The sequence below is a fragment of the Equus przewalskii genome, chromosome 13 (assembly GCF_037783145.1).
Source record: "Equus przewalskii isolate Varuska chromosome 13, EquPr2, whole genome shotgun sequence".
NCBI lineage: Eukaryota > Metazoa > Chordata > Mammalia > Perissodactyla > Equidae > Equus > Equus przewalskii.
In genome coordinates, this window is record NC_091843.1 from 40,535,752 (window position 1) to 40,553,160 (window position 17,409).

At 34.4% G+C, this 17,409-nt stretch overlaps 1 protein-coding gene across 36 annotated transcripts in view; it reads left to right on the plus strand.

The window, feature by feature from the left end:
• Positions 1 to 17,409, plus strand: part of CDKL3 (cyclin dependent kinase like 3) — a 102,049-nt gene that overhangs the window by 20,356 nt on the left and 64,284 nt on the right. For all 36 annotated transcript variants that reach the window (XR_011525580.1, XR_011525578.1, XR_011525582.1 and 33 more), the window contains 2 exons: positions 10,839 to 10,951; positions 12,321 to 12,460. Coding sequence is in view for 31 of the 36 variants with exons in the window: in XM_070571006.1 (XP_070427107.1) it covers positions 10,839 to 10,951; positions 12,321 to 12,460 (253 nt within the window). In the remaining 5 variants the exon portion in view is untranslated. The remainder of the gene's footprint in view (positions 1 to 10,838; positions 10,952 to 12,320; positions 12,461 to 17,409) is intronic.

Here is a 17,409-nt window from a genome sequence, read left to right on the forward strand (position 1 = left end):
TGGGTTTTTATTATTGAGTTGGAAGAATTCTCTGTATACTCAGATACAAATTCCTTATCAGATATATGTTTGCAAATATTTTCTCTCATTCTGTAGGTTGTCTCTTCATTTTCTTGATGGTGTGCTTTGAGACACAAAAGTTTTAAATTTTGATGAAGTCCAATTTATTTTTTTTCATTTGTTGCTTATGCTTTTGGTGTTATATTTAAGAATCCTTTGCCAAATCTAAGGTGATGAGGATTTATCCCTATGTTTTCTTCTAAGAGTTTTATAGTTTTAGTTCTTACATTTAAGTCTTTGATACATTTTGAGTTAATTTTTGTATGTGATGTGAGGTAAGGGTCTAACTTCATTTTTTTGCATGTAGTTATCCAGTTGTCCGAGTACCATTTGTTAAAGAGAATATTTTTCCCCACTGAATGATCTTGGCACCCTTGTTGAAAATCAGTTGACCACAGTTTAAGGATTTATTTCTGGACTTTAGGTCTGCTCCATTGATCTGTGTGTTTATCCTTGTTCCAGGACCACAGTCTTGATTACCATTGCTTTGTAGTAAGTTTGAAATCCGGAAGTGTGAGTCCTCCAACTTTGTTCTTTTTCAGGATTGTTTTGGCTATTCTGGGTCCCTTGCAATTCCATATGAATTTTAGGATCAGCTTGAAAATTTTTTTGCAAAATAGAGAGCTAGGATTCTGATAGGGATTGCATTGAATCTGTAGATCAGTTTGGAGAGTATTGGCATCTTAACAATGTTAAATCTGCTAATCTATGAACATAGGATGTTTTTCCATTTATTTACATCTTTAATTTCTTTCCACAATGTTTTGTAGTTTTCAGAGCATACATTTTGCACCTCTTTTGTTACATTTATTCCTAGGTATTTTATTCTTTTTGATCTTATTGTGAATGGAATTTTTTTAAATATCATTTTCATATTGTTTCAATATTTCATATTGAATTCTGCAACCTTTCAGAACTTATTAGTTCTAATAATTGTTTAGTGGATTCCTTAGGACTTATATACAAGATCATGTCATCTGTGAATAGGGACAATTTTACTTTTTCTTTTCTGGTCTGGATGCCTTCTATTTCCTTTATACCTCATTTCTCTGGCCAGAACCTACAGCATAATGTTGAACAGAGGTGGTGAGAGCAGATATCCTTGTCATGTTCCTAATCTTAGGGGAAAAGCATCCAATCTTTTACCATTAAGTATGATGTTAGCTGTGGGTTTTTCATAGATGCTCTTTATCAGGTTGACCAAGTTTCCTTTTATTCCTAGTTTGTTGAGAGTTTTTATCATGAAGGGTTGTTGATCAAAGGCTTTTCCTGCAACTATTTAAATGATCATGTGAAGTTTGTTTTTTAATCTATTGATGTAATTTTTACATTAATTGATTTTTGCATGTTGAAGCAACCTGTGTTCCTGGGACAAGTCCCACTTTTGATGTTGGTGTATGTGTCTTTTTATATGTCCCTGGATTCAGTTTGCTGGTATTTTGTTGAGAATTTGTGTGTCCATTTTCATAAGAGATCTTAGGAAGAGATATTGGTCTTTAGTTTTCTTTTCTAGTGATGTTTTTGTCTGATTTTGGTATCAGGGTCATACTTGTCTCTAAAAGTGAGTTACAAAGGATTCCTTTCTCTTCTGTTTTTTGAAAGAGTTTATGAAGAATTGGTATTCTTTAAATGTTTGGTAGAATTCAGCAGTGATGCCGTCTGGGCCTGGGCTTTCTTATGTGTCTAGTTTTTTGATTACTAATTCAATTTTTTCACTTGATATAGGTTTATTTAGATCGTCTATTTCCTCTTTTTCCTTCTTCTTCTTCTTCTTTTTTTTTTTTTTTGAGGAAGATTAGCCCTTGGCTAACATCTGCTGCCAATCCTCCTCTTTTTTCTCAGGAAGACTGGCCCTGAGCTAACATCCGTGTCCATCTTCCTCTGCTTTATATGTGGGACGCCTGCTACAGCATGGTTTGACAAGTGGCACGTAGGTCCACACCCGGCATCCGAACTGGTGAACCCTGGGCCACCGATGTGAAATGTGCGAACTTAACCGCTGTGCCACCCGGCCAGCTCCCTATTTCCTCTTGAGCCAATTTCAGTAGTTTGTATTTTTCTAGGAAACTGTCCATTTAATCTAAGTTATCAGATTTGTTGGTGTACAATTGTTCATTGTATTCCTTTATAATTCTTTTTATTTTTGTAAGGTTGGTAGTGATGCTACCTCTTTCATTTTTGATTCTAATAATTTGAGTCTTCTCTCCTTTTTTCTTAATAATTCTAGCTAAATGTCAAATTTATTGATCTTTACAAAGAACCAGCTTTTGTTTTCATTGATTTTCTCTATTTTAAAAAATTCTCTATTTTGTTAATTTTCACTCTAATCTTTATTATTTTCTTTTTTCTGCTTGCTGTGGTTTTAGTGTCTTCTTTCTTTTTTCCATTGTCTTAAGGTAGAAGGTTAGGTTATAGGCTTGATATCTTTCTTCTTTCTAAGTCTTCTTTCTTAATATAGGCATTTACAGTTATAAATTTTGCTCTAAGCACTGCTTTAGCTGTGTCCCATAAATTTTGTTATGTGTCTTTATTTTCATTTACCTCAAAGGATTTTCTATTTTCTCTTTTGATTTCTTCTTTGTCACAGTAGTTATTTAGTAGTGTGCTGTTTAATGTCCAGATATTTGTGAATTTCCCACAATTTTCCTGTTATTTATGTCTAATTTTATTCCGTTGTGATAGGAGAATACATCTTGTAGCATTTCTATTCTTTTAAATTTATTGAGGTTTGTTTGTGGCCTAACATATGGTCTATCCTGGAGAACGTTCCATGTGACTTGACGGAATGTATATTCTGTTATTGGATGGAATATTCTATAGATGTCTATTAGGTCTAATTGGCTTATAGTGTTGTTTATGTCTTCTATTTCCTTGTTGATCTTCTGTCTAGTTGTTCTAGAATGTTTATAATTGTTACCGCTTTCTGATGAATTGTTCTTTTATCATTATAAAATGACCCTCTTCATGTCTATAACATTTTTTGCTTGAAGTCTATTTTGTCTGATATTGTTGTAGCCACTCCAGCTTTCTTTTAATTGTTGTTTGCATGATATATCTTTTTCATTCCTTCTACTTTCAATCTATTTGTATCTTTGAATATAAAGTGTGTCTCCTGTAAACAGCATATAGTTGAATCATGTTTTATTTATTTTTTTTTAAATTCCGGCTGACAATCTCTGCTTTTTGATTGGATTTTCAATCTATTCACATTTAATGTTATTATTGACGTAGTTGGATTTACGTCTACCATTTTACTTTATTTGTGTTTTCATGTATTTTTCCCCTCTGTTCCTACTTTACTGCTTTCTTTTTTCATTTCATGAATATTTTGTAATGTATCAATTTAATTTCTTTAATGACTTTTTTACTATAGTTTTTCAGGGTTTTTTTTAGTGGTTGCTCTCATGTTTAGTGTCTACACCTTAAATTATCAGAATCAGCTTCAGATTTATGCTAGCTTAATTCCAGTGATATATACATAGAAAAGTTATTCCTATATAGCTATACTCCCTTTTCTCTCTTTTTGTGGTATTTTTGCTGTACATATTACATCTATTAATTTTATAAACCAAACAATACAATGTTATAATTATTACTTTACAATCTGTAGTCATTTCCATAACCAAATACAATTTTGCTCCCTCCTACCTTCTTTTGCTGTTATGGGCAAATATGTTACACGTGTATTACATTTCTATATGTTATAGGCCTGACAATATATTATATGCACTTATTTTATCCAATTGCTTTTAAAATCAGTCAAAAAAATAAAGAAGAAAGATATGAATTTATACTGTCTTTTATAATAACAAAAGTACCTTTACCTGTGCTCGCTTTTCATGTGGATTTTAATTACTGTATGGCGTCACTTGTTTTCAGCCTGAAAAATTTCCTTTAGTATTTCCTGTTAGGTGGGAGTGCTAGCAACAAATTCTCTCAGTTTTTGTTTATCTGGGGAAGTCTTTATTTCTCCTTCATTTTTGAAAGATAACTGCTGGATATAGGATTTTGGGTTAATTTTTTCTTTGAGCATATTGATTATCACTGTCATTGTATCACTGTCTTCTGGCCTACATTGTTTCTATTGAGAAGTCAGCTGTTAATCTTATGGAGGTTTCTCTGTAACTGATGAGTTATTTTTCCTTTGTTTTTTTTTTTAAGATTTTCTCCTTGTCTTTGACTTTTGGCATTTTCTCTATGATGTGTCTGTGGATCTCTTTGCATTTATCTTACTTGAAGTTTGTTGAGCTTTTTGGTTATTGTCTTTCAATAAATTTGGGCCATTTTCATCCATTATTTCTTCTAATATTTTTTCTTCTCCTTTCTGTCTCTCCTTTCCTTTTGGTAGTCCCATTTATGTGTGTTGGTGTGCTTAATGGTGTCCTTTGTTTCTCTGAGGCTCTGTTAAGATTTTTTTCATTCTTTTTTTCTCTTTATTCTTCGAGTTGAATAAATCTCTACTGATCTATCTTTAAGTTCACAAATTCTTTCTTCTTCCTGTTCAAATATTTTGAGCCTCTCTAATGAATTTTTAAATTTCAGTTACTGTACTTTTCAACTCCAGAATTTCCACTTGGGTCTTTTTAAAAAATAACTTCTACTTCTTTGTTGATGTTCTCTATTCCATGTGACATTGTCATCCTACCTTCCTTTATTATTTTAATCATGCTTTCCTTTAGTTCTGTGAATATATTTATAATGGTTATTTTGAAGTATTTTTCTGCTAAATCCAACATCTGTTTAGTCTCACAGGTGGTTTGTGCTGCCTACTTTTTTTCTGGTGCATGGGTCATACCTCATAGGTTTCTTGATGTGTCTCATAATTTTCTGTTGGAACCTGAACATTTTAGATAAAATATTTTAGCAACTCCTGATACAGGACCCCCTTCTCCCCAGACTTATTATTGTTATTTGTTTATATTATAGTGACTTGGATGGATTATTTTATGAAGTCTGTCATCCCCACCCCCGCTCCCCTGCCACACACAGAGTTAAGCCTCTGTAGTTGCTCTTCAGAGAGGCACAGCTATGAGTAGGCCCATAGTTACTCTGGGATGACAGTATTATTAGTAGGTGTATCTTTCTGTCTTTCTCTGACCATGATGGCTGATTGCTCTATTGTTTTCAACATTGCCTTAGGGCTTAAATCAAATTAAAGTTCTTTGCAGGAATAGTTTCTGTGGTCAGTATTTAATATTTGTTCTGACCCCAGAAGGGCTCCTCCCAATTGTTTTGTTCTCTGGTTCTTGCCTGCAAACTAGCTGGCCTATAGTCTAGGCTGTGTCCATGACTCTCTTCCCAATTGTCTTTTACCACATCCTCCACTGTTCTGGAGAGCACCCTTAAGTTTGAACTTCTCCACAGCCTATTGCAAATGAAGTCAATTGCTTTGGAAGAGATTAGGAGCTATCTGTTTTATGGTTTGCTTCTTCTCCCAGGCAAAATCTCTGAGCCAGGGTTCTGGACTTGGGGTGGAGTTAATGGCAATCTTCTCTCTAAGTGACATTCCTGCTCTAGGAGCTGAGTGCTTAGTTGGCTGTGAGGAGGCAGAAGCCTGAAGTCTTCTCAGCTAAACTTTCCTGGTGTGGAACTACCACCGGGACAGGGCAGGGGTAGTTAGGGCCCCAGTATTCTCACTGTGATACTCCCAAGGTAGAGCCATTGTTCTGTGAGTAGGGGCTGGTCAGAAGAAAGGACCTCACCTCTTGACTATGCTCATCCAGTACTTAGCCTCAGCAAAATGTAGCTGGGGCAGTATGAGAAATGCTGGAGTTCTGCTCCTCCTGGGAATAAAGCCCTTTGACTGGGAGCTAGGGGAAAAGGAAGCCCTGTTTTCTTGGCTGGAACTGTGTAAGGTAGAGTCTTTGCCTTACTGAGATGGAATGAAGGAGGGGGAGTAGTCTTGATTCATATACCACAGACTCACCTTTCTTAAAAAATTTTTATAGATTTTCTTGAATAGATATTTCTTTGCTTGCTGTTTGCCCTTAGGACTATTTCCAGAGGCTTTAATTGTTGTGGATTTTCTTTTCATAATTTTCACCTGTTTCACTGGAGAGTGGGTCAGCAGATCTCATTGCTCTATTGTGATAAAAGTTCATTCCCCTGTGCTTGTTTTTTTTGGAGGGGCATTTTTTTTTGCTGAGGAAGATTCTCCCTGAGCTACTCCCTGAGCTAACATCTGTTGCCTATCTTCTTCTTTTTGCTTGAGGAAGATTAACCCTGAGCTAACATTGGTGTCAATCTTCCTCTGTTTTGTACGTGGATGGCTGCTACAGCACGGCTGCTGACAAGCGGTGTAGGTTCACGCCTGAGAACTGAACCCATAAACCCAGGCTGCCAAAGCAGACCATGCCAAACTTAACAACTAGGCCATGGGGCTGGCCCCTAGGTTTCACCTTTTTTTGTAGATGAGTAGTATTCCATTGTGTGTATATACCACATCTTTGTCCATTCGTCCGTTGATGGGCACTTAAGTTGTTTCCAAGTCTTGGATATTGTGACTAATGCCACAGTAAATATAGGGGTGCATATATCTTTACACATTCGTGTTTTCATGTTCTTTGAATCAATACCCAGCAGTGGAATACCTGGATCATATGGTAATTCTATTTTTAATTTTTTGAGGAATCTCCATACTGTCTTCCATAGTGGCAGCACCAGTCTGCATTCCTACCAGCAGTGTGTAAGAGTTCCCTTTTCTCCACGTCCTCTCCAATGTTTATTTCTTGTCTTGTTAATTATAGCCATTCTGACAGGCATGAGGTGATATCTCATTGTAGTTTTGGTTTGTATTTCCCTAATAATGAGTGATGTTGAACATCTTTTCATGTGTCTGTTGGCCATCTGTATATCTTCTTTGGAAAAACATTTGTTCAGATCCTTTGCCCACTTTTTAATTGGGTTGTTTGTTTTTTGTTGTTGTTGAGTTGTCTGAATTCTTTATATATTTTGGATATTAATCTCTTATCAGATATATGATTTGCAAATATCTTTTCCCAATTATTAGGCTGTCTTTTTGTTTTGTTGGTGGTTTCCTTTGCTGTGCAGAAGGTTTTTAGTTTAGTGTAGTCCTGTTTGTTTATTTTTTCTTTTGTTTCTCTTGCCTGGGGAGACGTGGTAGTCAAAAAGATACTGCTAAGACTATTGTCAAAGAGCTCACTGCCTATGTTTTCTTCTAGGAGTTTTATGGTTTTAAGTCTTACGTACAAGTCTTTGATCCATTTTGAGTTAATTTTTGTGTATGGTGTAAGATAGTGTTCTACTTTCATTCTTTTGCACGTGGCTGTCCAATTTTCCCAACACCATTTATTGAAGTGACTTTCCTTTCTCCATTGTATGTTCTTGGCTCCCTTGTTGAAAATTAGCTGTCCATAGATGTGTGGGTTTGTTTCTAGGCTCTCGATTCTGTTCCATTGATCTATGTGTCTGTTTTTGTGCCAGTACCATGCTGTTTTGATTACTATAGCTTAGTAGTATATTTTGAAATCAGAGAGTGTGATACCTCCAGCTTTGTTCTTTTTTCTCAGGATTCCTTTGGCTATTTGGGGTCTTTTGTTGTGTCACATAAGTTTTAGTATTCTTTGTTCTATTTCTGTGAGAAATGTCATTGGAACTTTGCTAGGGATTGCATTGAATCTGTAGATTGCTTTAGGAAATATGGATGTTTCTATTTATTTGCTTTGTCTTTGATTTCTTTCAACAATGTTTTATAGTTTTCAGTATACAGGTCTTTCACCTCTTTAGTTAAATTTTTTTTGTTTTTTTGTTTGTTTGTTTGTTTTAGGAAGATTAGCCCTGAGCTAACTACTGCCAATCCTCCTCTTTTTGCTGAGGAAGACTGGCCCTGAGCTCACATCCATGCCCATCTTCTTCTATTTATATGTGGGACGCCTACCACAGCATGGCGTGCCAAGCAGTGCCATGTCCGTACCCGGGATCCAAACCAGCGAACCCCAGGCTGCCGAGAAGCAGAAAGTGCAAATTTAACCTCTGCGCCACCAGGCTGGCCCCTCTTTAGTTAAATTTATTAGTTAAATTTAGTTAAATTTATTCCTAGCTATTTTATTCTTTTTGTTGCAATTGTAAATGGGATTATATTTTTGATTTCTCTTTCTTCTATTTTGTTGTTAGTGTATAGAAATGCAACTGATTTTCGTATGTTGATTTTGTGCCCTGCAACTTTACCATATTCGTTTATTATTTCTAAGTTTTTTGTTGGGTTCTTTAGGGTTTTCTGTATATAAATCATGTCATCTGCAAATAGTGACAGTTTTACTTCTTCCTGTCCAATTTTTACCCCTTTAACTTCTTTTTCTTGCCTAATTACTCTGGCTAGGACTTCCAATACTGTGTTAAATAAGAGTGACAAAAGTGGGCATGCTTGTCTGGTTCCTGTTCTTAGAGGGATAGCTTTCAGTTTTTCACTGTTGAGTATCACATTGATTGAGTTGTGGATGTTGAACCATCCCTGCATCTTTGGAATAAACTCCATTTGATCATAGTGTATGATCTTTTTAGTGTATTGTTGTATTCAATTTGCTAATATTTTTTTGAGGCTTTTTCCATCTCTGTTCAGTAGTGATATTGGCCTATAATGTTCTTTTTTCTGTGTTCTCCTTGTCTGGTTTTGATATCAGGGTAATATTGGCCTCATATAATGATTTAGGAAGCATCCCCTTCTCTTCAGTTTTTTGGAAGAGTTTGAGAAGGATAGGTGTTAATTCTTCTTTGAATGTTTGGTAGAATTCACCAGGGAAGCTGTCTGATCCTGGACTTTTAGTTTTTTGGGAGGTTTTTGATGATTGTTTTGATCTCTTTACTAATGATTGGATTATTGAGTTTCTCTGTTTCTTCTTGATTCAGTTTTGGGAGATTGTATGAGTCTAAGAATTTATCCATTTCTTCTAGATTATCCAATTTGTTGGCATATAGCTTCTCATAGTATTCTCTTAAAATCCTTTGTATTTCTTTTTTAAGATTGGCGCTGAGCTAACATATGTTGCCAATCTTCCTCTTTTTTTTTTTTTTCCTTCTTCCCAAAGACCCTCAGTACATAGTTGTATATTCTAGTTGTAGGTCCTTCTAGTTCTGCTATGTGGGATGCTGCCCCAGCATGGCTTGATGAGTGGTGATAGGTCCTGTGCTGAGAATCCAAACTGATGAAACCCTGGGCCGCTGAAGTAGAGTGCACAAACTTAACCACTCGGCCACGGTCCTGACCCCTATCCTTTGTATTTCTGTGGTGTCTGTTGTAATTTCTCCTCCTTCATTTCTGATTTTATCTATTTCTCTCTACTTCTTGTGCCACCCAAACCCCAGGTGAACTCAAGCCTTCTCTCTTATTTTCTTGATCAGTCTGGCTAAGGGTTTGCCAATTTTTTTTGTCTTTTGAAAGAACCAGTTCTTAGTTTCATTGATCTTTTCTAGTGTCTTTTTCATCTGTATTTCATTTCTTTCTGCTCTGAGTTTTCTTCTTTTTTTTCATTGGAGTAACATTGGTTTATAACATTATATAAATTTCGGTGTACATCATTACATATTGATTTCTGTATAGATCACATCATGTTACCCAAAGGAGTGAAAGACCTGTACACTGAAAACTATAAAACATTGTTGAAAGAAACAGAAGAAGACACAAAATGGAAAGATATTCCATGCTCTTGGATTGGAAGAATTAACATAGTTAAAATGTCCATACTTCCTAAAGTAATCTACAGATTCAATGCAATCCCTAGCAAAGTTCCAAGGACATTTCTCACAGAAATAGAACAAAGAATCTTAAAATTTATGTGGAACAACAAAAGACCCCAAATAGCCAAAGGAATCCTGAGAAAAAAGAACAAAGCTGGAGGTATCATACTCCCTGATTTCAAAATATACTACTAAGCTATAGTAATCAAAACAGCATGGTACTGGCACAAAAACAGACACATAGATCAATGGAACAGAATCGAGAGCCTAGAAACAAACCCACACATCTATGGACAGCTAATTTTCAACAAGGGAGCCAAGAACATACAATGGAGAAAGGAAAGTCTCTTCAATAAACGGTGTTGGGAAAATTGGACAGACACGAGCAAAAGAATGAAAGTAGACCACTATCTTACACCATACACAAAATTTAACTCAAAATGGATTAACAACTTGAATGTAAGACCTGAAACCATGAAACTTCTAGAAGGAAACATAGGCAGTATGCTCTTCAGCGTTCTTCTTAGCAGCATATTTTCAATTACCATGTCTGACAGGGCAAGGGAAACAATAAAAAAAATAAACAAATGGGACTACATCTGCTCTGATTTTTATTATTTCCTTCCTTCTGCTAATTTTGGGCTTCATTTGTTCTTCTTTTTATAGTTCCTTTGGGTGTATTGTTTGATTGTTTATTTGAGATTTTTCTTGTCTTTTGAGGTTGGCCTGTATTGCTATAAACTTCCCTCTTAGTACTGCCTATGCTGTATTCCATAAATTTTGGTATGTCATATTTTCATTTTCATTTGTCTCCAGGTATTTTTTGATTTCTCCTTTTATTTATTCATTGACCCAATAGTTGTTCTCATATAATTTAAGTATAACCTATTTAATGTTATTAATAAAATGTGGTAATATTTAATATATATCCTAAAGTTGGTATATGATATTATAGTGAAAATTTGTAAGTAATACCACTTAACCATTCTTTTTTCTTTGCCGTTAACTTTATTTTGAAAGTTTTTTTAGAAAAGGTATTTTATGTATTTCCCCATGAAAAAGTGATTTATTCCTGTCTGTTTCAGACCTGTGGATATCTGGGCTTTGGGCTGTATGATCATTGAGATGGCCACTGGAAATCCCTATCTTCCTAGCAGCTCTGATTTGGATTTACTTCATAAAATTGTTTTAAAAGTAGGTAGGTATTACTGAAATATATTGTTAAATGCCTAAAATAAATATTGCCAGATCGATTCTGCTTGATTTTCAAATTTAGTTTTTTCTTTATAAGAACAAGGAAGCATATTGTTTTGGTAGATGGCAGCAGATGGATGCCTTGGGCTGATAAAGAAGGTAGAAAATTCTCCTCTGTTTTTGCAAATAATATTTTCTCTGCCAGGATGCAAATAGCTAAGCCATATGTTGGTGGTTGATAGTAAGAAAAATAATACAATAGGAACGTACTTCAATTTGTTTGAAAGTTATCTTAAAATTTTGGTTTGTACAAATATTTGCATGTCTCAAAGAGGACTTTTAAACAGTAGAGTTGATTTAAATGCTTTTTTAAAGCACTTGGAGATAGAAAATCAATTACCTACTGAGAAGACTTTTTTTTTAAAACCACAGTAGATAATCAGATAGCTAAATAACATATTCAGAAAATATGTGATGAGAGCTGAATTATTTGATATCTGCTTTGACTAAAACATTTTTATGGCTAGCCTTGTTCATGGAGTTTTAATGATTTGTTTTTTTAAAAAATGTATTTCTGAATGTGGAGCTTGAGGAGCCCGTTTTATGGTGGGGAAGCTATACATAAACATGTAATTACAGGATCATGAGGAAGGTACTGTGAATAGCTATAAAAACCGTGAAATCTGGATAAGTATTCATTATAGATGCAGTTCAGAACCTTAAAGCATCACATTTTTTTGTGTGTCATCTTTAAAGTTCTGGTTATAAGATTAATGTTAGAAGGAACCTTAGAGATGATGGCATCAATTCTGTCATTTTACAGATGAAGGAACAAAGGCATAGAAAAGGAAGAGATTTGCTCAAGGTCACGGAACTAGTTATAGCAAAACTGGCGCTAGAACTTAGCTCTCTCCTCTCCTATTTATAGTTCTTTCCATTCTGCTAATACTCTAGAGCCTTTTTTCTTCTTTGCAAATTTCTACTTCTAAAGTAATTTAATATTTTCGCTGTTTTGAGTAAGGCTTTGCTGATGAACGCTTGATAGTTAAACCATTTAGTTACCCATATGGAAATATATAAAAGTTTGAATGTGCTTTTCCTGGTAGCATTAAATATGATGTCTTATATTTGGAGAAAAGAAAATGAATCTGATGGTTTTATATTCTCTGCTGACTATGTGCTATCATTACTGGGGAAACTTCAATTTTTTATGCTATATTCAGAAAGTTTCTTGTTCAATTTAAAAAATTTAAAAGAAAATAATTGTTATTTTCTCTTTTTACTAATTTAAGGCAGACCACATAGCAATTTGACTAGTTTGATTTTAGACTAATTTCCCTGCTTTCTTATATACACATTTTTTCTCTTTTCAGGCAATTTGACACCTCATTTGCAGAATATCTTTTCCAATAATCCCATTTTTGCTGGAGTGGTCCTTCCTCAAGTTCAACACCCCAAAAATGCAAGGAAAAAATATCCAAAGCTAAATGGATTGTTGGCAGATATAGTTCATGTATGTTAAGAGATTAAGGACTTATTTATGGGAAATTCACATAAATTACAATACAATTTTAGGATATTACTTGAATGAAATTCCAGAAGGATTTGTAAAGTAAAGTTATCAGTTGATAGTTACTATATTTCTCTGTCTTTATGTCTTTAGTTCAGAAAAATTAAAATTCATAGACTGTTAGAACTGAAAATCCCCCAGGATAATCTTGTTCATTATTTTTAGTTTGTCCCAATTTTAATGATAATTAGGGTTAAACTGGAAAAATTTTAAGGACTTACCATGTTTATCACCACCTTTTAATAGCCAGTCTACCCAAGTCAGGGATCTGTTCCTTGCACAGTGGATCCTAAGGTATCTACAGGGCATTGGCAGCTGCAGTTTTATTGTTGTTTGAAGATACACCAGTGCCACAATTCACCTTGAATTGGAGAAAATAAAAACATTATATGGTGCTTTTTAATTATTTTAAAATTTAAATTTCATTTCAAACTAGGTAATAAATATACCAACATACTTAGTACAAAATTCAAAACTTAAGAGAGTTTACTGTGAAAAGTAAATCTGCTTCTATTTATTTTCTCTATTCAGCCAATTTCCTTTCCCAGGGTTAACTAAGTTATCTAATTTCTAATGAGCAGCCCTTAAAGAAAAAAAAATGCCTACCTAAATTTCAAAGCAAGTATAGTGTTTATAAGAATGGGCTCTGGAATCACATAGGCTATGTTTAAAACCCAGCTCTGTCACTAATTACCTCTGTAACCTTGAGCAAGTCACATATTCTCTGTCCCTCAGTTTACTGGGCTAAGACGACATTAACAGTCTTTATTTTCTGGGGCTGCAGAATTAAATGAGGCAGTGGTAGAAATGTTTTTAGCACAGGGCCTTGAGTAAGCTGTCAGCAAATGTTGTTAATGTTAATTATTGTTGCTGTTATTTAGATAAACCTAATCATATGATATTTAACATCTATAGACTATTCTTGAAGGAAAAAAATTATTTCATTGGTACCTGGAGAGAACTAGAATTTATTAAGAATCAGATTTGTTTACTACATTTTCAGTTTAATTTCTTTTTTTATTTCATAGTTTTAATTATACAAAGAATACATAATGATTATAGAAAAAGTAGAAAATACATGACAAACAAAAAGGAGAAGTTAAGATTTTCCCAACTCCCACAATCCAGAAAAAAATTACTATTAACATTTTGGTTTATCCTTCTAGACTTTTCCTAACCAAATATGTGCATAAAAATTTATGTTGTTTAAAAAGTGTCATACTTTACACACTGTTGTGTAACCTGTTTATTTTCACTTAGTGCTATATTATACACATACTACCATGTCAATAAATATGAAACTACATCACTATTTTCAATAGTTGCATAGTATTTCACTGTATGATTATACTATAGTTTATTTAACTAATTTTGCAATTTTAGACATTTGCTTTCAGGTTTTTTTCCCTCACTATTGTTAATGATGCTACAGTGAAGATCTTTTATATATGTCTTTATGAACTTGTTTTAGTATTTGCTTAGGATAAATTCATAGAAGTGTGATTAGTGGGCCAAAATGTTTACACTTTTTACAAATTTCAATGTATTCTGCAATTTTTCCTCCAGAAAAGTTTCACAGATTTATACTCAAGAACTCTCAAGTAGCATAGCATTTAAATTCTCAATCTCAATCTAGCATTGAATATTATAATTTTAAAAATATTTGCCAATGTAATAAGCTAGAAATAGTATCTCTTTTTCTTTTTTCTTTTTTTTTAGTGCGGAAGATTGTCCTTGAACTAACACCCATTGCCAATCTTCCTCTTTTTGCTTGAGGAAGAATGGCCCTGAGCTAACATCTGTACCAATCCTCCTCTATTTTGTATGAGGGACACCTCCACAGCATGGCTTGATGAGTAGGAGTAGGTCCGCACCCAACATCTGAACCTGTGAACCCTGGGCCACCAAAGCAGAGTATGCAAACTTAACCACTACGCCACTGGGTTGGCCCCAATAGTATCTTTTTTAAAATTACACTTACATCATTACAGGAAAGGTTGTAAATTTTACTAATATTAATTGGTCATTTGTATTTTTTGAGTCCTTAACCTATTTGTCAGTTAAGTATTTTTTCATGTTGATTTGTAAAATAATAAGCATATTAGCCTTTTGTCTTATATGTTATAAATACTTTTTTTCAACTTGAATAATCCAATGGTTTGTAAAGCCACATTAATCATAAACAAAATCCTTTACTTGCTTGAGTCTGTTTATATTTCATTGATTTCTCTCTTTATTCTAGTATAAGTACCATTTTGATTGATTATTGTAACTTTAAAATACATCTTAATATCTAGGGTAGAGCATGTATTTTTTCCCTAGATTTAAATTTTCTAGGGGCTGGTCCCATGGCATAGTGGTTGAGTTCAGCACATTCCACTTTGGCATCCTGGGATGGCGGGTTAGGATTCCAGATGGGGACCTACAGCATTGTCAGCCATGCTGTGGTGGCAACCCATGTACAAAATAGAGGAAGATTGGTGCAGATGTTAGCTCAGGGTGAATCTTCCTCAGTAAAAAAAAAAAGTTCTTAGCAACTTTATCATGATTTATGTACAATAAACTACACATACTTAAAATGTGCAATTTGATGAGTTTTGATAGATGTATTCACCTGTGAAACCACCACCACAATCAGGATACCTAACATTTCCATCACTCCCCTGAATGTTCTCATGTCCTTTTGCAGTCCCTCTTTCCTTCATTCCTGTCCCCAAACAACCACTGATTTGCTTTCTGTCACTGTAGATTAGTCTACATTTTCTAGAATTGTGTATAAGTGGAATCACACAGTATGTACTCTTTTATGTCTGGCTTCTTTAACTCAGCTTTATGGTTTAGAAATTGATTCATGTTTTTGCTGGTATCAGTAGTTTGTTCCTTTTTATTGCTGAGTATCCATTATATGGATATATCACAATTTTTTAAATCTATTCCCCTGTTTTGAGTTGTTTCCCTTTTATGGCTATTACATATAAATTGCTATGAACATTCATGTGCAAGTCTTTATATAGATGTATGTTTTCATTTCTCTTGAGTAAAAATCTAAGAGTGGAATGGTGGGTTTAAGATGTGTGTATGTTTAATTTTTAAAGAAACTACCAGTCTCTTTCTCAAATATCATATTTTACATTTTCCAAACCAGGGCATGTATTTAAAGTTTCTGAATTATATTATTCACAGAAGGACTAATTTGTCTGCTTTGAATAGGCTATGACTTGTGCGGAACTTTTATCACTTTTCTTATTAAGTTTTATTGATGGATTACTATTATGTTCTAAGATAAGCACATATTTTTGGCTAGTTGCAGTTTTAAGGATCTGGGTATTCTTACATCATAAGGTAGATAATGGACTCAATTTCACTTTGTGAGTCATTTTATTTTTATTGTGGTAAAAAACGCATAACATGAAATCTATCCTCTTACCAAATTTTAAAATGTATAGTACAGTATTGTTAACTATATTCATATTGCTGTAAAGCAGAGCTCTACATCTTTTTCTGTGAATCAGTTTAAACATCTACATTTTGAAATAAACAAAAGTGTAATATTATATGCAATTACCTTGGATTTTCTGGACTTAAATTTTAGCTCTTCTATTTATGAGATCTTAGACAAATTATTTGACCTCTCTGGGCCTCAGTCTTCTCATCTGTACAATGGGGATAATAATAATACCTACCTTATAGGGTTGTTCTTGGGATCCAATAATAGGAAAAGGCTAGGGGCTGGCCCCATGGCTGAGTCGTTAAGTTCATGCGCTCCGCTTCGGCAGCCCAGGGTTTCCCCAGTTCAGATCCTGGGCACGGACATGGCACCACTCATCAGGCCAGGCTGATGCAGCATCCCACATGCCACAACCAGAAGGACCTACAACTAGAATGTACGTCTGTGTACTTGGGGGGGTTTGCGGAGAGGAAGAAGATTGGCAACAGATGTAGCTCAGGTGCCAATCTTTAAAAAAAAATAAATAAATAAATAGGAAAAGGCTAGAATAGAGTGTTGTGTGGCACACAGTAAGCGTCAATAAAAGTTACCTTTTATTACTATGTTTTGCCTTCTTTTTAGAGAAAGAAAGAGAGTTATATAGTAAATGGCTTTTATTCAGATTCTATCTTTCATATTTTGATTAAAGAAATGTTTTCTATTTATAATTGTAGTTATTTAATTACATATAGATTCATTATGTGCAACTTATTATCCAAAACTCTTTCTTCCATTGACTGTTTTTATTTTGTGGGTTTTTTTGTGTTGCTTCTCTACTCAGTTGAAGTACTCCTAAGGTAGGGAAACAGAAAAGAGGCATTCTTTTTTTTTTTTTTGAGGAAAATTAGCCCTGAGCTAACATCTTCTGCCAATCCTCCTCTTTTTGCTGGGGAAGACTGGCCCTGAGCTAACATCCATGCCCATCTTTCTCCACTTTATATGTGGGACGCCTACCACGGCATTACTTGACAAGCCCTACCAGTCTGCACCCGGGATCCGAACCAGCAAACCCTGGGCTGCCAAAGGGGAACGTGCAAACTTAACCACTGTGCTACCAGGCCAGCCCTGAAAGAGGCATTCTAATAATGGATTATTGAAAGATTTGGGGGCTTGAATATTTGTGAAATTGTATTATGCCATAGAAAGAGTGTTAGATTAGTAATCAGAAGATGAGTTAAAATTCTATTTTGGCAAATCACTAATCATGCTTCTAGCTCTGTAAAATGGAAATGATAATCTATGAACTTTCTGCCCTACAGTGCTGATAAGAGGATCAAAATGAGCTAATTAATTTTTGCTAATTCCATCAGAAACAAATTGACTTCTGTTTTGGCTAGAATCATAGGACATTTAACCTGTCATAATGCTTTACAAGTACAAATTTCTTAGGGAAAATAATTGCTCA